General features: G+C 34.0%; 1 protein-coding gene across 3 annotated transcripts in view; it reads left to right on the top strand.

The window, feature by feature from the left end:
- MAN1A2 (mannosidase alpha class 1A member 2) overlaps positions 1–24,597 on the top strand; it is a 177,548-nt gene that overhangs the window by 100,124 nt on the left and 52,827 nt on the right. For all 3 annotated transcript variants that reach the window (XM_027091112.1, XM_027091111.1, XM_027091113.1), the window contains 4 exons: positions 5,659–5,782; positions 10,809–10,902; positions 18,294–18,409; positions 22,234–22,453. In XM_027091112.1, coding sequence (XP_026946913.1) covers positions 5,659–5,782; positions 10,809–10,902; positions 18,294–18,409; positions 22,234–22,453 — 554 coding nt within the window. The remainder of the gene's footprint in view (positions 1–5,658; positions 5,783–10,808; positions 10,903–18,293; positions 18,410–22,233; positions 22,454–24,597) is intronic.

The following is a 24,597-nucleotide window of genomic DNA, read 5'->3' on the forward strand; positions in this document are numbered from 1 at the left end:
TATTCTTTGATGTCATGCAATATATATAATGTAAACTCCCTGTTTGTGAGGAAAAAGCTAGCTAGAGTTCCAGACCAACCTCCACAAAAGGATGTGGTCACATACCTGTTCTCTGTCCTTAGTTTCACGATAGATTTTCTGATGTTTCCTTCAGTAGCATTGTCAGAGTCATATCATATAACTTTCTTAGATAATAAGAATTTTAACTTAATTAGCTTACAATTTAAGTTTGAGATGAAGAAAGACTGCAGGATGTTATTATTATTTGTCTATATAGAAAATAACCTAAAAATCCAGCATTGCGGAACTTCAAACTTAGATTGAGATGAAAATAGAAGGGTTTTCAAGGACCATGTCTTGAACATAAGTTTAATTTTCATGTTGTTTCTTTGTATATATTCATACACATACGTATTTTACTTGGGTTTACCGACCACAGATGTAATTATTTACCTATTTTTTAAAGGTTTTTGTTTTTGATTGAGTTCTACATGTGTCTCACAAACAGACTTTCTTCCAATTTTGCTGTCTGAAAGCCAACTCATGTTAATAATCTAACATTATTTATCTCCTACAATATGATATGCAGCATATAGAAGCACAAACATAGATACTGGTGGAGCTTTTAAAATTTTTTATGGTTTGTTTGGATACTTGCTTTTCTACTTCTTATTTTTCTCACTCAACAAAATCTCACGGAAATACTCTTCCAGGTCATGCCACAGAACTTTAAATCAATCTTTGTGATGACTACATAGTGGAATATAGGATGTATTATAACACATAGGTTATACCATAATTTGTTTAATCATTCCATATCAGTGATATTTGTTTATTTCCATTATTTTGCTACCGTAAACATTGTTACAATGGCATCCTGTTATATGTGTCCTTGTGTAGTGGGGAATTTTCTCTGAAAATGATTCTTAGGAATGTGATTGCTGTATCAAAGGGCATATGTCTCTTTTATCTTTGTGGGATAGATTCCCAAGTGTGGAATTGCTGGATCAAAGCATATATGTATTTTTAAATTTAGTAGTTACTCCCCAGATGTTTTCCAAAAGGCTGTAGGTCATCATATTTCCATCAACAGTGTGTGAGAGTACCAAAATGTCTACAAGTATATGTTCTGTTTCATTTTCAAGAGACTGATGGCTATAAAGTGTTACTATTGTTATTTTCATTTGTATTTTCTGCTTAGTGAATTTGAGCATAAATTTGTTGGACGTCTAGATTTGTTTTTTGTGAATTGTCTGTTCCTAGTGTTGATTGGATTGTTTGTCTTTTTCTAGTTAGTTTATAAAAGAGCCTTGTAGATTATAGAATTATTTCTTTTTTCCCTGTTCTACTACTTGTTTGTTATCTTTATTTATAATAATATTTCATTCCTAAGTTTTAGATGTTTATATATTCAAATATATCTTTTATAACTTTGGGGTTTTCAGTCTTGGTTAAAAAGATTGTCTTCACCTATATTTTATAGTCTTCTGGATTTCCATAAAATGTTTTTATAATACTGCTTTTTTTAAAAAAATCATCAAATATGATGTTGGCTGTAGATTTTTTAATCAATTGCCTTTATCAGATTGAGGAAGTTTTTTTCTCTAGGTAAACTGTTAAAATAACTTAGAATAAAATTATTCAAAAACTCATTAGATACTATTCTTACTAGGCTCTTTGTGAGGTATTTTCACAATCTTAAATGTCATTTAATTTCCTAACAACCATGTGAACTAGGTATCATGAATTCTCACATTATGGATAAGGAAACTGAGTCTCACAGAAAGCAAATATCTTTTTTTTTAATTGTGGTAAATGTCACATAATAAAAAACATAACTATTTTAACCATATTTAACTATATAGTTCAGTGGCACTAAGTACATTCATATTGTTGTGCAACTCTCTATCATCCATCTCCCGAATTTTTCACCTTCCTAAACTGAAACTCTGTCCCTCTTAAACACTAACTCCCCATTCCCCCTCCCCAATCCCCACCCCCCGCCCCTGACATCTACCAGTGTACTTTCTGACTCTATGAATTTGACTATTCTAGGTACCTCATATAAGTGGAATCAAACAGTATTTGTCTGCACCTAATGTATATTGGCATGCATTTTTAAGGTTAATTTAATATATCTCCTGCAAACATGGTACCTTCTTTTTTATTCTTCCTCTGTGCTATACAGTAGGTACTCACCAGCCATCTACTTCATACATAGTAGTGTACATACGTCGGTCCCAATCTCCCAGTCCATCCCACCCTCCCCCACTTGGTGTCCATACATTTGTTCTCTACATCTGTGTCTCTGTTTCTGCTTTGCAAATAGGTTCATTTTTCTCAATTACACGTATGTGTGTTAATATATGATACTTGTTTTTCTCTTTCTGACTTACTTCACTCTGTATGACAGTCTCTAGGTCTATCCATGTCTCTGCCAATGGCACAATTTTGTTCCTTTTTAAGGCTGAGTAATACTCCATTGTATATGTGCCACATCTTCTTTATCCATTCCTCTGTTGATGGACATTTAGGTTGCTCCCATGTCCTGGCTGTTGTAGATAGTGCTGCAGTGAACACTGGGGTGCATGTATCTTTTGGAATTATGGTTTTCTCTAGGTATATGCCCAGGAGTGGGACTCCTGGGTCAGAGAAGGCAAATATCTTGCTCAAGGTCCTACAGTTAATTAATGGCAGGACTAGGAGCCTATGTGCTACATCAGTAGTTAAGATTATTATTCTTATTTTCTACATCTATTTCAGCTCCTCTACCAAATCATGTATTACTCTATTCTGCTTACATTTTAGTGGTAACTATAAGATATGGTTCTTGTGTCTAAAAAAGCTCATAATTATTCCATACTTGTCATTTGACTTACCTAATTTAATATTCATCTAGGTGATACAGAGTTTAAAAAGTCAGCTAGTGCTAAAAGAAATAAAACCAATAACATCAGTCCTTCTATGAGAGAAAGATTTATATTTTTTACTTCGTCCTAAACGTAGAAAAGACCTTAGAGAATGGTTTAGAGTTCTGGTAGGAATAACCTGTGAACTCTGCTACTTGAATAATTAATCTAGACTTCCAGTTCCAGCCATGGAATAGCTTATATCAGGTTAACTCTCCCACTGAAAATAATCATAAAAGGTCAGCAAGATGGTTTGAAGGGATTAGAGAGCAATTAATTAAGGGGGGACCCAAGGGGCTGTGATCCTAAGAGAAGGTCATCTCCGTAGAAACACTGGCTTTACCCCTGAGGGCATATTCTAAATTATGGTGCATGGCAATTGAAGCCAAGCCTAACATAGCAGTCATTTAGGGCAAAGAAGACTATGGTCAGGTCTTGGAGCTGCCAGAATGGCTGAGATACGAGGGACAAGTGTCTCAAGACAGGAAGGAATTGCAGAGGAAAAGCCCCAAAATTTATGTACAAATTTTCCTGAAATTGTTGGCTGATTCTGTACCTGCCCATGCAGGGGGACTCAAAAGAACTAGATAACAGCATTTGGAAGCTTATTTATCAGCTACATGGTACTGGCGAGACAGAGGTTAGTGTTTGAGCCTGCCAAGGTGGAGGGCCCTGTGAGGCTGTCTGTAAAATAAAAAGTGAAAAATCTTGTTTAGAATTTAGTATTTTGAGGTGTTTAAATGCACTATGAATGAAACTTTCATTTGGGACTTTGGGACAGAAGTTTTTACATGGAAATGGGATTTTGTGTTTATACTTGACTTTGCTGTAATCCATTCGCCATGCTGACGCCTAGGTAATCTTTCTAAATGGTATGCTTTATTCTTTAAATATTATGTTACATTCCTTAAAATTCTCCATGATGTTCCATCATACTTAAAATAAAAAAAAACTTTAAATTTCACCATAGCGTACAGAGTTTCTGCACAGTTTGGATTTTACCTAGCTTTCTAACCTCATTCTGTATCATTCACTTCCCCTTCCTGAGCTCCAGCCACACTAGCCAACTTTTTCCTCAGGGCCATTGCATTTGCTGTTTCCTCTGCTGGGAATTCTCTTCTTCCGTATCTGTTCATCGCTAGCTCCTTCTCGTCATTCAGGTCTCAGTTTAAAGTGTGTCATTTTAGAAACTCTTTGAACATTATACATAAAGTCTTCGAACTCATTTTCCATCACTAGTACTCAGTATTCTATCACTCTATTTAATTTTCTTCATAACAATTCAATTATCACTATTAAAATGGTCTTACTTACTATGGAAACAGGAATGTTATATGTCAGGTTCATTACTATATGTCCCAGATAATAGTAGGCACTTAATATTTGTGAAATGAATGACTGTCCTACATAGTTACTGTATCCATATTTCTTCCTTGATTCTCATGTCTGGCTTCAAAAAAATACATTACTGGCATTTGCCTGTCATAATTTCAAAAACAATATAAAAATAGCACCAAAAAATTAACGAACTTTCAGCAAGGTAGTGATATACCGTGATATCAATTTTAATGTTTTCTCAACACATAAATAGAACATATCAAATTGAATTGCCAGTATACAAGTAGATATAAAGGGGAAAGTTTAACAAGTACATGGTACTGGGAAGACAGAGGTTAGTGTTTAAAGCTGCCAAGGTGAAGGGCCCTTGATAAACACCCCAGGCTTTCAGCTGAGATCCCAGAGGGCCACTTCCTAGAGGGAGAGGTAAGCTAAAACCAAGGTAATCAGCCTATACTCAACCTATGTTTGAGAGGAAACTCAACCTTCTGAGAAAGAAGATAACATCCAAAAAGTCTACAATTTTTCATTTATATAGTTTGGCTTCCAAAAAAATTTATAAGACAGGCTAAAAAAAAAAGAAAAAAAAGTAAGAAGATGTCCTAGACATATATCTGCACAAATGAAATGTACACAAGATTATTCACTATAAAAGTTTTCATAATAGCAAAATATTAGAAATTTGCCAAAGGACCACTATAGAGGATTGATTAAATAAGTTATGTCTATTCATATAACATAGTAGTTTTCATACAGGCACTATGAGCATTTGAGGCAGGACAGTTCTTTATCAGGATACTGTCATGTTACATCTTTGGCCCCAGCACCATAACTGTAAGTTGCACCTTCAAGGTTTGAAACAACTCAGAATGCTCTCACACATTTTCATATGCCTCTGGGGTGAGACATTTCAATTGAAAATCATTAATGTCATGGAATTCTGTGCATCTACTAAAAAAATAAAATGAGAAAGTTGTTTATGAACTGATATGGAATGCCTACTGAGGTACATCTTAATAGCAAAATCCGACATACAAAGCAGTAAGTGTACTTTGCTATGTTTTGTTTAAGAAAGGAGGAAAATAAGAATATATATTTGGATTGCTTATATATGCATAGAAATTTCTGTACTTATACATAAGCTAAAGAATGATTATATTTGGAGCCTTTAAGGGGAAGAGAGATGAGAATGGGGTGAAATATATTTAATGTATACTTTTCTACATTGTTTTGATTTTTAGAACATGTGGATATTCTATTAACAATAATTTAAAAATAATAAAATTTTAGATATAAGTAATCTATTGTTTGAGATAATTTCTAAGAGATATGTTTAAAATTTATGTATTCATTAAAAAAATGTTTCATTTTTTTCTCAATCCTGTCTCCTTTTACCTTTTCTTTCATTCAGTGGAGTAGGGCGAAACTGGGGCTGGGCATCTGCAGGTAGCAGCATTCTTGCTGAATTTGGTACACTGCATATGGAGTTTGTCCACCTCAGCTACTTGACAGGAAACCCGATTTACTACAAAAAGGTTAGTTTCTTTGCCTTCTTTTCTTTGTTATAAAAGAATCCTTTAGGATTCTACCCCAAAGATTTGATTAAAGCTTAGGAAATGTTTGCCTTTTTAAAAATTATATAAAGAAATGTCCTTTCTATTTAGAACATATTTAAAATATTTACTGTTATTTGAGAAGATATAACCACTAGTAAGGTTTTTTAAAATTCCATTACTATCTCTATTTAGCATTGTGCTGAAGTTCCTAGTCAGCATGGCAAGATGAGACAAACAAAATGAACAAAAAGGCAAAGAATTGAAAAGGAAGAAGGAAAACAGTAACTTTTCACAGATTAGATGATTACCTAAAATATTAAGACAATCTACATATAAATTATTAGAAATAAGAGCTTAATTTATATTTTGAATAAAAGGTCAATATAAATATTAAAAATCAGTAGAATTTCTCTGTACCAGGTACAGCAGACAAGAAAGTATCATTTATAAAAACATATCTAATGTGGTAGGATAAAAGTATAAGTTTCCCACAAATAAATCTAACAAAAGATAAACGAAGTTCAAAACTATTAAGTGACATTAAAGATGACCTAAATAAATCGAGAGATCTATTACGTTCATGTATAGGAAAATAACACCATAAAAATTTCAGTCATCTCCAGATTGATCTATAGCATCAATTCAATGCCAATCAATTCCCCAATACCTTTTTTTTTTTTAATGGAACTTGACTACACACTTCTAGCATTTAAATAGAAGAGAAAACATTCAAAATATTCCTGAAGAAAAACATGTTGGGTGGGTTTATATTACCCAGTTATCAACACTAACAGTATAGTGTTGGTGCATAGAGACAAGTAAGACTGATGAACAGAATAAATAGCCCTTAAACAGACACACATATTTGTGGAAATGTTGTAACAACGATAGCATTGTAGATTATAACAATTCTAGGAGCATTAAAGGTTTAAATTTAAAAGACAAAATCTAATAAAGTTGAAAATACATATACTCTGTAACCCAGCAATTCCACTCTTTGGTATGTACATTTATATCATATACATAAAAACATTGGTTATATTAGCAATTTATATGATAAGATTTAATACAGCAGTGAAAATAAATTATGGTCACATTCATCAATCAAAAGGGTATAATACAACTTTCATAAAGTTTAAAGAAGCAGAGCTGAACAAAATATCGTTTAGGGATTCAAAAGTGATTTTAATAGAATCAGGATGATGATGAACATAAAATTCAGAGCTGTGATGATATCTAGGACAAGGGCAGTGGTATGTGAATGGGTAGCAGTAAACAGAACAGCAAAGGTTATGTAGTGTTGTATTTCTTAAATTGAGATGTGAGTAGAATCTATATATATTCCTTTCTGTGTATGAAATATTTCATCAATTGAGAAGAATTTTCAGTTAAAGATAGCAAAATGGAGCCAGATCACAGAATTTTCCCTTTCCTGATTAAATGAGCAATAACAGTGAAAATAATAAAGACCAGCAAAAATTCATCAATTACAATGTAAGAAGGAAAGGCTGTAGCCTCATGTCATAAACATGTGATGGCAAAAAAAAAAAAAAAGCAAAAGATTTCTGCTATGATACTTAAGTCTGTTTCCCACCCTATCTTGAATCCTTACTGGGCAGAGGAAGAAAGTCAGCAAATTCCTGGTATTCCCTATTAATCTTACAGGGGAGACCAGTGCGTAGGGTGTCCAGTATATAATTCCCACAGCACGAGAGGGGTTCTCACCTTCCATCCTTCATGAGCACAGAGGCTTCAGGAAATGAGCTAGTACACTAGTACTCCAAATCTCAACGTGTATCCAGAAGGGGAGAATATCCCCTCACACACACAGTAGGAAGGAATTTGAGGACAATTCAGCTATACTCTATCAAACCAAAGTTCAGGTCAGAGCTGACTCAGTTAAATGTGAGCAAGATGAAAAAGAAAGCATGGCAATTATACAGACATACTGCAGGAAGCAAAATCAGGGCAGTAAATAGCATGTAAAAGACTGATAAAGAACCCAGTTTGAAATTTTAAAGGTCTCTGTGAGCAATTCATACTATAATAGAGATTGAATTCAGTAAAATTAGAACTCAAAACCAAAATAAAACAGTAAAATACAAGAAAATTGTAGAGCTAAAGAAACAAATTGAGACCTTACATAATATATTTCTGTAAAATAAATAAATGAAAGATAACAAGTAACTTGTACATAGTTGAAAACTGAATTACTGACATGGAATAAAAGCAAGAGATAATCATAGTGAAAACAGGGAAAAACATAAAGAGATTAAAAAGATGATAAATTTGTAAAACAGAGATAATCTAACCTACAGTATTTCTTTTTTTTTTTTTTAATTTTTGGCTGCATTGGGTCTTCGTTGCTGTGTGTGGGCTTTCTCTAGTTGTGGCGAGCAGGGGCTACTCTTCGTTGCGGTGCATGGGCCTCTCATTGTGGTGGCATCCCTTGTTGTGGATCATGGGCTCTAGGTGTGTGGGCTTCAGTAGTTGTGGTGCGTGGGCTCAGTAGTTGTAGCACACCGGCTCTAGAGTGCAGGCTTAGTAGTTGTGGCGCATGGGCTTAGTTGCTCTGTGGCATGTGGGATCTTCCTGGGCCAGGGCTCGAACCCATGTCCCCTGCATTGGCAGGCGGATTCTTAACCACTGCACCGCCAGGGAAGTCCTATATGGTATTTCTTAAGTGGAGGACCTAACCCATAGAACTCACCTAAGAGCAACAAAAAGGAGAAACAGAACTAAGAACTCCATTTTAAACAAAATTAGGAGATACTTGATACTGCATGTAACAAAAAAGGAAGAAAGGTTGGCATAAGCAATCAAGGTCAGAGAGAGGTTTGGGTAACTGAGGAGAGGATATTGATGGCTACAGATTTCAAAAATAAAAAGCTAATAGAGGGGCTTCCCTGGTGGCGCAGTGGTTGAGAGTCCGCCTGCCGATGCAGGGGACACGGGTTCGTGCCCCGGTCCGGGAAGATCCCACATGCCACGGAGCGGCTGGGCCCGTGAGCCATGGCCGCTGAGCCTGCGTGTCCGGAGCCTGTGCTAACAGTGAGAGGCCCGCATACCGCAAAAGCAAAAAAAAAAAAAAAAAAAAGCTAATAGAGCAGTTCTCTAGATTAAGTGGTACATCTTGAGGTACAAAACCAAATCCTCATTAGCAGCAATGAGAACAGGATCACAGACAGATGGTGGATGCTTCTTTGGACCCCACTAAATATGATGTGTTGAGAAGCTAGAAAAACAGAATTCAGTTAGGAATCTCACTGACAAGCTGTATTTGTGCCCATACACCTCGGTGAGGGAAGAGAACGAATGACAGATTCTCCATTATGCGTAGTGCTGCATTGCTAGTTTCAGTTGCCTGAGGAGAAGCAAAGGCTTAAAAAAGCACATTCACATTTGGACTCTACTTATCCTTTTATGTCAAAACTCATGTGAATTGCTGGTTCAGGAAAAATAGTAATGAGTAAGTCATCAAAAAAGAACATGCATAGAATTTATACAAAAATATTACCAGAAAAAAAAAAGAAGGAAAAAATGTGAAAAATAAATGATGGCCAAAAAATGCTTATCAGAAAATAGCAATTGAAGACCTGGACCAAACATCACCATGAGAGAGAAGATAATGAAGCGCTCATCTCTGTGAAACAAGAATATAAGATGTGATATCATTAATAAAGTGTAAGAAAAAATTAAGTTATCGTCAAAATGAAGGGCAAAATGGAAGCAATACAAAGAAAGCATTCAAAATACAGTAAGAGACTTAGAAGACAATATTGAGACAGGCTAGTAAAAGTATGGAAATGAAAAGATAGATAAAAGGATTTAGAAAGGAAATAATAGATGTAGAAGAGAAGCAGAGAGGATTCAATGTATGCATTATTTTCAGGAGGCAAAAGAACGCTAATTTTTTCGTCTTTCATAACAACATCATCCTGAACTGACTAAACCTGGTTCATGGAATTATTCAGATTGAGATTGTTGTACATAGAGTTGGTCTCAAACATGAAAGAACACAGGTAATAAGCATCCCTGAGCCCATTCCTAAAACTGCATGGTGACAGATTCCAGCTGAGTGAAAGATGATTGGGAACTTTGTGTTAAAAGGATTAATGTTGTAATGCTCAAGTCCAGAAAATAGTGAAGTACATATAAGGTCCTGTGAAAAAGAAAATGTTTCCCCAAGTCATTTATGCCAATTAAGTTATCCTTCAGATGAGAAGATAACATTCTCAAATAAGAATATAAGAAATGGTATACCTTTGTGCTTTTTTTTTTTTTTTTAGGCACTTAAAAAATCCATCATCCAATCTAGAGATGAATCAAAACAAAGTCCCTGGGAAAGTCTCTAGCTTCTTAATATGTTTCATGATTTTTCCCCCCTTAACTTCAGGATGTCTTTTAGGAATTGGAAGTTTAGGAATTTTAGAAATATAGGGATATCTATTATGGGATCAATATTTAAAGTTCAGCAATTTAGTTTTACTTTATTTACTTTTTCATCTATTAACTTCAGAGTGGTTTCATACTTTTTTATTACAAATGTCCTATTATGATTATATTTCTATGAAATTATTTCTGATTTTATGTTTAGTTATGCATACATTGAATATGTCTGGAATGATGTTTATCACCGATGTTTCTGATGGCTATTTCTGGATAGTACAATGTTGGAATTTAAATTGGTTTCCGTCTGTGCTCTTTTCTTTTTATTTCTTGACTTTTAAATAATGCTCATATTTCATCTTATAAAAATAATGAGTCATTAGAAGCCTTTCCTTACCGTCTCTCTCTCTCTCTCTCTCTCTCTCTCTCTCTCTCACACACACACACACACACACACAGACACGCACACGCACACACACACACATACACACACAAAATTGGGGGTGGGATGACAGTGTAGGCTCTGAGTGAGGAGAAAAACAAAGGCCAGATTAATATAAAACCTTAATGATTTTATTTTCATTAATTGCATTCTTAATTTTATTTTGCTTATTAGGTCATGCACATTCGGAAACTACTTCAGAAAATGGATCGTCCAAATGGTCTTTATCCAAATTATTTGAATCCACGAACAGGTCGCTGGGGTCAGTGTAAGTATTTCTATTACAACTGATGCTTTGTTGAAAGATTGAAACTTGTGCTTGATGTATTGATAAATATACTACATGTAGTGTTAGAAACCTCAGTTAGTATATAACCCTGTGATCTGCTAGTGCTGTTACCTTTGGCAAGTTTCTAATCTCTTGTAGCTTCAGGTTTTCTACTTGTAAAATGGAAACATGAATTTCCCCTCTCACAAGAGTATTTTATTTCGTGTATGTGTAAGTACTTTGCTAAAATATAGTGTGGCATTTGCGCAGGGTTGTACTTTTAAGCCCTTATTTGTAAACTATATCTTCATGTAAATAAGAGCATTGCTTGATATAAGTATGTAGTAGCAGAATATGAAGAACAGCTGAGCATGTCAGATGACTAGAAAATGGGGTGATTGCTCTTGGACAGGCCATGTCTGGTCATTCATTTTAAAAGAAGGTATCAGTGTCTGTTATTCACCAGGCTCTTGAATGAGACTGGAGATAGGGAAAGAATATATAGGACTTGGTCTGAATTCAGGCAGCTCTCAGGCTAGCAGGCAGGGTAGGCAGACACACTTAGAAGTAGTTGAAATATAATGTGATAGATGTATTGATAGTAGAGGAATGTACCAATTATTAGGTGAGACTGGTAGAAGTGATTTCCTGTCTCAGGAGACAGTGTTTTGTTCGGGGAGGGGGTGATTTTCTTATTAGAGTTTTAGAATTGATCTTTGAAGGAATTGATTTTTTAAAAACAATAAATAATAAATGTTTTCTGTTAGTTCATGAAAAAACAAGACACAAATGGACAATATACAGATGTTCATATTTAATCCTAAAAGTGGTGCTAATGAGGATGATTCGTGGAGACAACGTAGTGTAACAGTACACTCTTTCTGTACAGACTGGTGCTACTTTACTAGAATGTACAAAAGACTGCCATCTGTAGTACCATATTTGTAGCATCTCCATAGACTGGTCATCAGAGACCTTTGTCCCTCTGTCTTCCCACTTCACCAAGTCCCTAATCAAATCAATGAAGCTTTTAAACAGAAGACACTGTTCTTTATCTATTAAATCTATAAAGGAAGTGGACACATCCTTGTATCCAGTGCTTCAAAAAGTATTAGGGCTTCCCTGGTGGCGCAGTGGTTGAGAATCTGCCTGCTAATGCAGGAGACACGGGTTCGAGCCCTGGTCTGGGAGGATCCCACATGCCGCGGAGCAACTAGGCCCATGAGCCACAACTACCGAGCCTGTGCATCTGGAGCCTGTGCTCCGCAACAAGAGAGGCCACGATAGTGAGAGGCCCGCGCACGGCGATGAAGAGTGGCCCCCGCTTGCCACAACTAGAGAAAGCCCTCGCACAGAAACAAAGACCCAACACAGCAAAAATAAATTAATAAACTCCTACCCCCAATATCTTCTTAAAAAAAAAAGTATTAAAATTTGTATGACCTTTGAACTAGTGACTCATTTCTAAGCATTTATTCTGAAGAAATTTTCAGATATATATATGTATATATAGATAGATAGATAGATAGATATACACAAACGCACACACACACACCCAGCACATATATATGTATATATAGAGAGGTAATTTACAATTTTGGAGTTATTTATAATAGGGATAATTTGGAAACATTCTAAAGCACTCCATAGAAAGTCCAATGGAACTTTCAATGATGATGAAAATGTTCTATTTCTGTCCTGTCTAATATAGTAGTGATTATTAGCATGTGGTTATTGAGCACTGGAAATGTTAGTATGGTTGTGGAACTGCATTTTAAATCTTATTTACTTTAAATTAATTTAAATTTAATTAGATATTTGTGACTACAGCCTACCACATTGGACAGTGCAGTTTTTAAACATCCTATGAAAGAAATTTGGTTAAATTATAATCCCTCCAGATCTGATATACAATATAGTCATTAAAAGTTATGTTATGGAATACTTGACATAGGTAAATATGAAATATCTAGAAAGATATTGAGAAAAAGAGAGAAAACAAATACCACAAGGATAGAAACCAAAGTGTTACCTGTGGTTTTTTACTGAATGTTTGTTTTTGTTTTGTTTACCTCATAATGGACATGTATTACTTTTGAAGTAAGATTAAAAACATTTTTAAATAAGAAGATGCTATTTTCCACACCAAAATCTTAGAATACTGGAAAAAATAAATCACTGTTTGAGAATCGCCAGCCTTTGAAATGACCAGCAGTGTCTCACTGATGGCATCTTAATTATTAAAGTTATGACTCTTTCTCTTCATCATATGGTGTTGTGAAAACTAGATAGCCACATGAAAAAGAATGAAGTTGGGCCCTTACCTTTATTAGATACAAAATTTAACTCACAATGCACCCAAGACCCTAAATTTAAGGACCAAAACTATAAAACTCTTAGAAGAGGGACAAATCTTCATGACCTTGGATTTGGGAGTGACTTCTTCAAAAGCATAGGCAACAATAGAAAAAATAGATCAATTGGATTTCATTAAAATTAGAAACTTTTGTGCATCAAAGGATATTGTCATGAGATTGAAAGACAACCCACAGAACAAGAGTTTATTTGCAAATAAATGAGAGTTAATATTTGCAAATCATATATCTGATAAGGGCTTAATATCCAGAATATATAAAGACCTTCTAAAACTCAACAACAAAAAGACAGACACTCAATTAAAAAATGGGTAAAGGACTTGAATAGATATTTCTCCAAAGAAAATATTCAAATGGAAAATAAACACATGAAAAAAATGCTCAGCATCGTTAGTTATTAGGGGAATGCAATTAGAAGCATAATGAGATGTCACTTCACACCTACCAGGATGACTGTAATCAAAAGGACAGATAATGAGTGTTGGTGAGGATGTGTGGATAAATTGGAACCCTCTCACACCGCTAGTGGGAATGTAAAATGGTGTAGCCACTGTGAAAAACAGTTTGGTGGTTTCACAATAAGTTGAACATAGAATTCCGTATGATCTAGCAGTTCAACTCCTAGGTATCTACCCAAAAGATTTGAAAGCAAGGACTCCAACAGATACTTGTATGCCAGTGTTCACAACAACATTATTTGCAATACCCAAACGTAGAAGCAACCAAAGTGTCCAAGAGATGGATAAACAAAATGTGTTATATACATTCAGTGGAATATTATTTGGCTATAAAAAGGAATAAAGTTCTGATACATGCTACAACATCGATGAACCTTGAAAATATTATGCTGAAATGAAAAATGCCAGTTGCAAAAGGACAAATACTGTATAATTCCAGTTACATCAGATATCTAGAGTAGTCAAATTTACAGAGACAGAAAGTGGATTGGAGGTTACCAGGGGCTTGGGTGGGAGGAGAATGGAGAGTTATTGCTTAATAGGTACAGAGTTTCTATTTGGGGTGAAGAAAAAGTTTTGGAAATAATGACAATGTTTGTACCACATTATGAATGTAATTAATGCCACTGAATAGTACACTTAAAAAATGGTAAAAATAGTAATGTTCATGTTATATGTATTTTACCACAATAAAAAATTGAAGTAAAAAACAATTCTTTCATTCATACTTGTTTTTTCCCACAAAACAAATCCAGATGACTTCTTTAGAGTATGTTCACTCTCAGCATTTATTAATTTTGAGACTGTTATAAAAAGAGCTATTCACTGGTTGTTTTGACAAGAGGTCTTTAAACTTCTAGGGGAGCTATCCTGATATCCCTTTAGCAGCTGCAGTCCTTTTAAATTGTCCAATTTATTCCTTTTAGTATTTTTGTATATTTCGTATCAGGTTCTGAAAAGTGTATCAAATTCCATTATTATCTTTGAGCAGTATACATCTGTCATAACTATAAATAGTCTGCAAAACAAACAGTGAATTGAACTGAAATTTAACAATTCAGCTTTGGCTAACTGTATTATAATTAGAGTAATGATAATGTCTGTGACATGCACACAGCAATCACAGAGAATAGTTATGGTAATTACCTTCAGGAAAAGTACTTGGCAACAGATATAAAAGAATATAGTAAGCAACCTAGATTTAAAGGCACATCATTAATATCTTTTTTTTTTTACTCTATTTTTTCACTAGTTTTCTAAGTACAACACTTAGCCTATGCCGTTTAATGACTTAAGTGAAGAAAATATAGGAAATTTATCATTACTGATTCACTAAATTTTATACTACTGATTTAAAAACTGTGAAAGAAAAGCAAGAATGGGTATAATATTTGGAGTTAGAAGACTAATCCAGGCTTTCCTGCTTAATAATTTAGATAAGTTATTTAACCTCATGCCTTTGTTTCTTCATCTGTTCTAATTGTACTTATTTTAATAAGACAGTTGTGTGGGTCATATTTATGAGATAATAAATATATTTGAAAATGCTTCATAAACTATAACACATGATACAAATATTTTTATTCTAGAATTTCTTGTAAGAACACTTCAAGAATTAACTTCTTAGAAACCTGCCATTAACTTCATGACATGCTAAGACAGATAATATGAACCATTGGTATTTAGTAATACTTTATAATGTGTTATCAATTTCTGAATTTCAAAAGGACCTTGGAGTGACATGGTTCATCAGATTTGACATCTAGGCAGGCATGGTTCAGTGGTTCAAATAAGAAAGTCAGACTGCTGGGTGATAAATTCCGTAGTTAACCAAGGATTACAGGCATCTGCTGTGTATTTATTTATTAAGCATATAAACTTCCACTGGACCTAGAGTCTAGAAGAGCTGGAGAGAGCCTGTCAGGCAGGACTGAGACTACATCCTATAGCCTAAGTAACCTGTAACTAAATCTCTAATCCCTAGCAATAATTAACATATCTAAAAATCATTTCCCCTAAACCGTGATGCCAAAGACTTTTGTCTTTTCCATCTTTTTCTCGTCATTTCACCTACTTTAATTTTGTTATGTTTTCTTTTCCTGCTCATTTATTAATCCTTAGATCTATGACATATCCAGAAATATATGTTTGAGACCAAAGTTGAGACCAAATACATGTTTGAGACCATGCTCCTAAGTACCATTTGTGTCCTTTGATCGTTTCATACATTCTCTCTGAGTAAACTCCATTATGGCTCAAATACACTTTTATAAATCCCAATTTTATAACTCCCAAAGTTATACCCCCAACTTATCTCTCTCTGGATTTCCACATGTTTGTTATATCCATTTAGCTGTCCAGCCAGTCCCTCAAATTCAGCATGCCCAAGATTCACACTCCTTCCACTTTAAGCCATTTCCCCCTCTAGTATTCCCCAGTTTCAGTGAAAAGCACCACTGTTCACTCATTTGCCCCAGCAAGAAATCTAGACATCATCCATGATTTCTCTTTCTCCATTCTTTCAGTAAACACCTGATAGATATCAAACCAAAAGAGTGTGGTAGAGTCAAGAAAAATTAGATTATTTTAAGATGTTAATAATAAGAGGTAGTTTCAGTTGAAGGGTAGAAATTGATAAACCAAGAGGGGGATTCCTGGAAAGGAAGCAGAAGTGGTTAGTGTCCAGAGCTAGATGGAGTGCACAGAGTAGAGAAGGAACATTTCTTCCTCTTTAACAGGCAAAGGGAATAGATAAATTGATAGATGGGGGTATAAGAAGTTGAAAGATACATTTTTGGGGTGAATGATCTGTATTTTTTATGTGAATTTGAAGGCTTGGTTGTCTGCTGAGAGTAAGGAAGAAGGTAGAGCTGTAGAGGCCTTTTGAAGAAGAGATTTCAAAAATCTGCTTTAGGGAATGGGAAAGAGCACTAATCAAGGGGTCATAGAAAAGTTGACAAGCAATGCTGAGGTTCTCATTGGCGGTGAAAATTGTGAATTTGGGGATAATAGTAGAGTAGACTGACAGGTGGGCCGATGTTTTACTGGTTGCATGCAATAGGTGAACAGTGGAGCGAGGATCCTGAATGGTTGGACAAGAGGATCACCTGTTGCTTCCTTTCCTAACCAGCCTAGACTGCATAGGATCCAAAATAGTGTGAGAATACGCGAGTACGTTTAGTCTTCTGTGTTACCTGTCCTACAAATCCCAATACTTGTATCAGTGTAGCCATGTACCTTTTGCATTCATCTACAGAGTCAGCTGAGGATTGCTGATGAAAATCATCAGTAATACAGGGTAAAGTCACTATAAATTTATAATTTCCAATTCTAACTGGATCACCCCTCACAACTCTAACTTTGATCAGTTCACTTTCTTATTCTTTACTCTCCTTAAGTCTTATGTATAAACCTCCTATCCATCCTCATCTCTCTTTTGACTGTTTCTTTATTTTCAATTTCCTGGGCAGTTTTAGTTTAGGTGTGTCTTTAGTAAAAAGTATTTATATAGATTAATAAAATAAAACGTAAAAAAATTCCTGTGTGAGAGTCTCAGTTTATTTTAAAAGATGAGTTTAATTTGATTTGTTGATGTTACTGATAGGTTTGGGCTGATTCCAAATATCCTTTTTATTTTGTTTACTTGCTTTTGTAAAAACAGTTTTATTAAGGTAAAATTGACATAAACTGTACATAATAAAGTATACAATTTGATAAGCTTTAAAGTAAGTATACACTTATGAAAACCATCACCACAATCAAAATAATTAACATATCACCCCAAAAGATTTCCTCATACCCCTTTATGATATTTTCCTCACTCCCTTTCTCACTCCTTCCTCGAGCAACCACTGATCTGCTTTCTCTCATTACAGATAGGTTTGTATTCTCTACAACTTTATATAAATGCAATCCTTTATATGTGCTTTTAATTTTTGTCTGACTTCTTTCACTCAGCAGTATTATTTTGAGATTCATCCATGTTGTGTATATCTGTAGTTCCGAGTACAATTCCACTTTGTGGAATACCACAATTTGTTTATCCATTCACCTGTTGATGGACATCTGGGTTATTTTCACTTTTGGGCTGTTACAAATAAAGTGCTTTGAACATTCACACACAAGCCTTCGAGTGGACATGTGTTCTTCTTTCTCAGGAGTAAATATCCAAGAACGGGATGTTTGTATCATATGGTAGGTGTGTATATTTATCTTTTTAAGAAACTGCCAAGTTGTTTTCCAAAGTGGATGTACCATTTTACATTCCCATCAATAGTGTTCTTCCACATAATCACCAATACGTGAAAAAGACTACTAAATATGTGAAATACCACATCCAGGACAAAAAGATATCCTAGAAAATTGGATACATATTTGAGGAGAGTGATTATGGTAAACTCCTACTGGACTAAATTTGAAGTATGTTGGAAATACGGCTGTCACTATAATGTTTAAATTATTGGTCTTAATATAGTCATTGTAATTAAAAAACATTATTTTTTATCCTCTGTCTTCTCTTTCTTCCACCTCCATCCTTCTCTTTTCTCTTTTGTTGCAGATCATACATCAGTTGGCGGGCTAGGAGACAGTTTTTATGAGTACTTACTAAAAGCATGGTTGATGTCAGATAAAACAGATCATGAGGCCAGAAAAATGTATGATGATGCTATTGAGGTAATTATTATCAGAACCTTTACCTAATTAACATATCGAATATATGATGTATTTGATAGAAATTGATGAGCATCTGTACATATTTTATACATTCCTTAGAGTTTGTTAGTATTTTAATAGTCATATATTAAGTTTTTCTTTATTGTGGCACTTTAAAGAAATTGTTGAGGAATTTAGTGTAACATATTTATGTATGAAAATTTATCTTAATTGTAGCTATTTTCTACAGAGACTGGAAAAGCTAACTTCACATACTTTTCCATAAACATTCCTTTTTTGAAATGACCCATTAAACCTACATGTTGAGAGCCTTCTGGATAAATAATAAGGACAAAACACTTTTATAGTACTTTTTACATGCCAGGAACTGTTCTGACCCCTGTTCTGACCCCTTTTACATATGTGAAATCATTTAATCTTCTCTACCATTTTGTACATGAGGACCTTAAGGTGCAGAGAGGTTAAGTAACTTGCTGAAGGTCACATAGCTTAGTTAGTGATGGAGCCTGGAACTCGAGTCTAGATCCAAAGCCTATGCTCTTAACCACTATTCTGTATTGTTTTATATTTATGTAACCCCGTATCACAGTGTAAAAGTTTAAAATTGGAACAAGTTTCATTCTTGGAAACACTTATATGTGATACCTCCAAGTGGAAACTATGAAATAGAAAAGTGATTTAATTACTTTGTAAATTATTTGCTTTCTGATCTAGTATAAACCCCTATCCCTGTAATAATTTAATCACTTTTAAAAATTGTGTATTTTGTATGTAACACCATTTCTGACTCTAGTCAATGATCCATACTCAAAGTTACAGTTGTTTTGTATTTAAGTTAAACCAAGGATCTTATTACCCATTTATATCCTTACTTTTTGAGGAACTAATCTCTATAGTTGTTTATAAAAATGCACAGGAGTTGAACTAATATGTGGCATTATAGTGCTTCGCCCATTGTGGGCATTCAATAAATGTTTCTTGAAGGAGTGTGTTGACTAAGAAATTGAACTAAATTGATGGGTAATCAGGAATCTCCACTTTAGTATGTGACTTCTAAAATTCTTTATGAAGACCTGTATTTTGAAAAGTTGTAGAATTTTATTCTGTTATTAAACTTTAAACCTAGAAATTTTTATGATGCAAGAAAAGTCATTATCTAGGAAGAATGTAATAATTTTAGAATTGCAATGTTGGAAACAGCCACCCTTAGTCATTCCCACTAGTCTGTGGGTTCCTTGAAGACAGACTAATTTGTTTATTATTGTCTAGTATGACCTGAAACAATAGGTATTCAGTAAGTATTTGATAAATGAATGACTGTATTTACTGTTTTTATTTTTGAGAAAGTGTGACATGTCATACACCACGTAATCATTTTTTCTTCATAGTTCGCTGCTTGTAATATTTTGAATCTAAAACCATTTTCTCTTGTTTTGCATAATGTTTCCTAAAGGAAAAAGAACATGATATTTGTCATTGCTTTTTAAAAAATTTATTTTTCTTATTATCTATTTTATACATATTAGCGTATATATATCAATCCCAATCTCCCAATTCATCCCACTCCCACCCCCCTGCCGCTTTCCCCCCTTGGTGTCCATACGTTTGTTCTCTACATCTATGTCTCGATTTCTGCCTTGCAAACTGGTTCATCTGTACTGTCATTGCTTTTTAAATCATATATTTTGAAAAGCATGATACCTGTTTTGAAAGTTAATCTCATAAATTAAAATTATTTTCCATGAATCATCTGCTATATATGTGTCCTAAAAATCTTTCTATATTTGTATTCTGTGTCCTGTTTTTATTAGTTCTTAAGTCTAAAATGAGCACCTACTAAGTGTGTTTAAATAACCAGTTGGCTAACTTTCATTTTGAGACATGTATGCAGTTTTTGCGATGTTAATTATCTTCGATGACTGTTAATTCTGTTAGGAGACAGTATATACAAATTGTAAAATAAATGACATGTGGTATGCACAGAAGAGATAGGAATGATTATGAATTTTAAGATCCATTCTAGTTTGAGATAAGTCATTTTTTTAATTTGTCTTTCTGAACTAATATATTTAAATTATTCCATCCTCATCTTACCTTCCTCTACACTTATGGCTACCCATATTCCTGGTTCCTACATCTTAGCTTTCTTTTTAAAAATTATGTAGTTATGGGTTTTATATTCTGATCAAGTTTATATTTAGTCTTTATTTAAAATAATGAAGAAAAATTATACCTTTTTAAAGGTCCCTTTGGAGCAAGAAATTAATGCCACTATTTATGAAGATTTGTTTAACAATTTTTAATAGAAGAGCAATAATATTACTCTTAACTGCCATTCAAAAATTTTTACATAAGTTGAACTCTTAGACATTTGTCTTAATTTTACTGAGAGAAGGGAGCCATACAAGAAATTTCAGGGGTCTGTAAGTGAATTGTTGGTAAAAAGTTTACCCACATGTTAGAAGTAGGGAGGTCCACAAAGATGAAAAACATTGGCCCTTTACTCAAAAAACTAATGTTTTCATTTGTGCTTCATAGTACTATGGTTAAAATAAAACAACAATAAACATTTATAATCCAATGGTGGTCCCTTATTATTTTACTTATCAGCTACCCCTTCTTCCTCTAACAGGTCAAATACAATTATCAAAGAGTACCATTTATTTATAAAATGACTTATTAATTGAACAATTGTTGAATGCATACTACACTTATAGGGTTTGTGGAGTGTAAGATGATGAATAAGGCATAGTCCTTGTGTTTCTGTAGAACAAACATTATTGTGATAAAGAACATAGAATAAATTTTTCAAAAGCTGATTGTTATTGAGCTTGTCAGAAAACAGCCCACAATAAAAATGTGAATTGAGTCTTATTACTTTTTATTGTCAGGAAAGTATAGTATTTAATTATGTATAATAATTTCTACCAAAGAGAACTGAATTAATGCAATTCCTTTACTTTTACAAAGAAGTGCCTCTAAAGGTAGAGAATTATTCTTTAGCCCCTCTCAGCAAAGTCTAAGAACATGGTCCAAAGTTCTTAAACTATTTCATTTTTAAAATGAAATGTGATTGTTGGACTCTACTTCGTGTTATATTCAGGTTTAATGTAAAATATTTATCTTTCCATTCCCACTGCTTTAAGGAAGGTTGACATTTCAGAAGAAGTAAAATTGACATTGTCCCATGGCCTGTCTTAACCCTGGCACAGCATCCAAAACAAATGCCTAAGTCTGTGAAGTAAGGAACTAAGGAGTTAAGTTTGAACTTTCAACTGTTTTTCTAAGTTTTATAACATATAATGTATCTCACCTAATATGCCTTTTTAAAACACTTAGACAACATGTATAGTTACATGAAAAAGAAACCATTTTAACTGATTATCAAAATCACATTTTTCTGATTAACTTGGGTGTTTTCTTCCTATTCATTTTTTGTTGTTTGAAATAGAAAATAAACCGGTAGAGCCTCTGGGTTTTAACTTGTCATCCTGACCTCAGCTCACTGATTATTATGAATTTCATTTAGAGCAAGAAGAAAAAACCTGTAATATGGGTAGTGTTGTGTTGAAAGGTAATCTTGAGGCCAGTCTCCTGTCTCCCACCTTGTCTCATTATACTTGTGATTTGGATATTTGTTCAAGATGATGTGTAACTTGATGGCTCACTCCCAAACTTAATTATTGTAAATTAAGTCTTCCAGTTTGGGAAAGTTACAGCTTTGTAGAATTTCATATTACCAAGGTTTTGTGTGAGAATGATGTAGTAAGTTTGAATACTAACACTTTTCCTCTAAAATTTTGAATATCTACTCTTTCTTATAGGCTATAGAAAAACATCTTATTAGGAAGTCTCGGGGAGGTCTTACCTTTATTGGAGAATGGAAGAACGGGCACTTGGAAAAGAAGATGGGGCATTTGGCCTGCTTTGCTGGGGGAATGTTTGTGCTAGGAGCAGATGGTTCTAGAATGGATCGAGCTGGACATTATTTAGAGCTAGGAGCGGAAATTGCACGTACATGTCATGAGTCATATGACAGAACTGGTAAGAATATTAATAATGCTAATTACTTAGTCTAAAATAATTTCTAAAATAAAAATATGTCCAGGAATTAGAAGGGAAATAAATAGGCAGTTTTTACTTCAAAATAATTTATTCTAACACAGTAAATTTTCTTAAAAACATGAATTTTAATTCTGAAAATAATGTTCCTGCATCTTTCTAAATTATTATTCTGAATTCTGTTTTTGTTAATAAAGATTTTGAAGAAGTTGTTTTAAAGACAATAGGTAGGGCTTTTAGGGATGTATGGGCTAACGTTGTTTATTTTAATATAGAAGAATCCATTTCATCCATTTATTTCAGCTTCTGTAAAATCAGTTGCTTAAAAGAATACAGAGTTGATTTAGGTTACATGCCTTGCCAATAAAGATATTAGTTATATTGAGTATGTATATAACTGTATGTTATATGTATAATTGGTATGTAGATAACTAGTAGTTTGTCTCTTGGTCAGTTCACCAATAATTTTAAGTTGTTTGTGCCTTTAAAAAGAACCTGTTATGTTGCTTTAGGCAAGTATGTGATATTTCTGGGCTTCAGTGTCCTTACCTAAAAAAATGAGACGATTCTCAGTTTTACAGGTGACAAAAATTGGTTCCTGGGGGCAAAAAATATCTTTAAATATAAAGCATACACACACACACACACACACACACACACACACACACACACACACACACACACACACACACACACACACACACTCATAGATAGATAAACAGTATATATTTGTTAATAATATTTCATGGAAGGAGAAGGCAATTAGGTTTAAATAAAAGCCTGGAGAATAGGGTTGAGAAACACTGGACTAGGTCTTCCAAGTTTTTCTCTGGCTTTAAAAATGTATTTTTAAAAAATTATTATTATTATTGTTATTTTATTTATTTATTTTTGGCTGCGTTGGGTCTTCGTTGCTGCGCTTGGGCCTAGTTGCTCCGCGGCATATGGGATCTTCCCGGACCAGAGCTTGAACCTGTGTCCCCTGCTTTGGCAGGCGGATTCTTAACCACTGCTCCACCAGGGAAATCCCAAAAATGTATGTTTCTATATGAAATAATGGAAAATGAGTTCCCTGAAAAACTAAAAACTAGGAATTTCTGATTGTGATTTCAGAAGTTGAATTGTTGTTTTAGTTAAATAACTGAATTTATGTTTTAGGGTTAATTTATCATCAGGTACCATGAAACAAATATGGTTGGCTTAAAATTTATCCTAGTTCATAAATCTGTCAAGTTATTTTTATATAATAAAGAATTGAATTTGTGGTGAAATTGACCCTTCAGCTCTCTCAGTAACCAAATCAAGGATTCCATTTCGTGACAAAATATAACTAAGTCAAAGGGACATTGAAGCAGATGTTATTTTGTGGTGGTTTAAGTTAGTATATAATACATCTAAAGTCTGTTATCTGAGTTACAAATAGAAGTTAAAATATATTGTCATGATGTCGGTATAGAATATCAAATATATACTTAAAGCTGAAATTAGTAAAACATTGAGGACCAGAGTGGATATTAAGTGTTTGTACTAGGACCCATGATAATAAGACTTGTTGTTATGCAGCTTTTGAGCACAAATCAAATACTAGATCTAAAATAGTAGCATTTCATGCAACAGATGTATTAAAATATGGTATATTATGGTTATTATATTAATCATTCACTCCATTAAACATGGAGCACATATTATGCGCCAGGCGTTAATGCTGGATTCTTACAGGTTGAAGTGTGAACAAGATATCTTCCCTGCCTTTGAGAAATTCATAGAATACCAGAGTTACGAAAGGATGCCCTATATTTCTGACTGTCACATTTCATACTGATATGAAACACTGATATTATGAAAAGAACATGTGAACTAGGATGCAAAAAGCCCCTGTTTCACTATTTATTATCTATGAGCTTTAGGCAAATCATTTAGCCTTCCTAAAGCCTCAGTTGCTCCACCTGCAAAAAGTTGGGGTAATAATACCTACGCTGTCTTCCTCAGAATGTTGTGAGTACAAATGAAAAATTTTAAAATGCAGTCTCTGGTTGTTGCCGTCATGCTTGTTCTGACATCATTTTCACATTGCCAGTCAATGAACCTGTGACCCTCTTTGCCATCGTATGCCCCAAAAGATTACT

The sequence above is a fragment of the Aethalodelphis obliquidens genome, unplaced genomic scaffold (genome assembly GCF_003676395.1).
Source record: "Aethalodelphis obliquidens isolate GAN/ISIS:26980383/991018 unplaced genomic scaffold, ASM367639v1 scaffold70, whole genome shotgun sequence".
Lineage (NCBI taxonomy): Eukaryota > Metazoa > Chordata > Mammalia > Artiodactyla > Delphinidae > Aethalodelphis > Aethalodelphis obliquidens.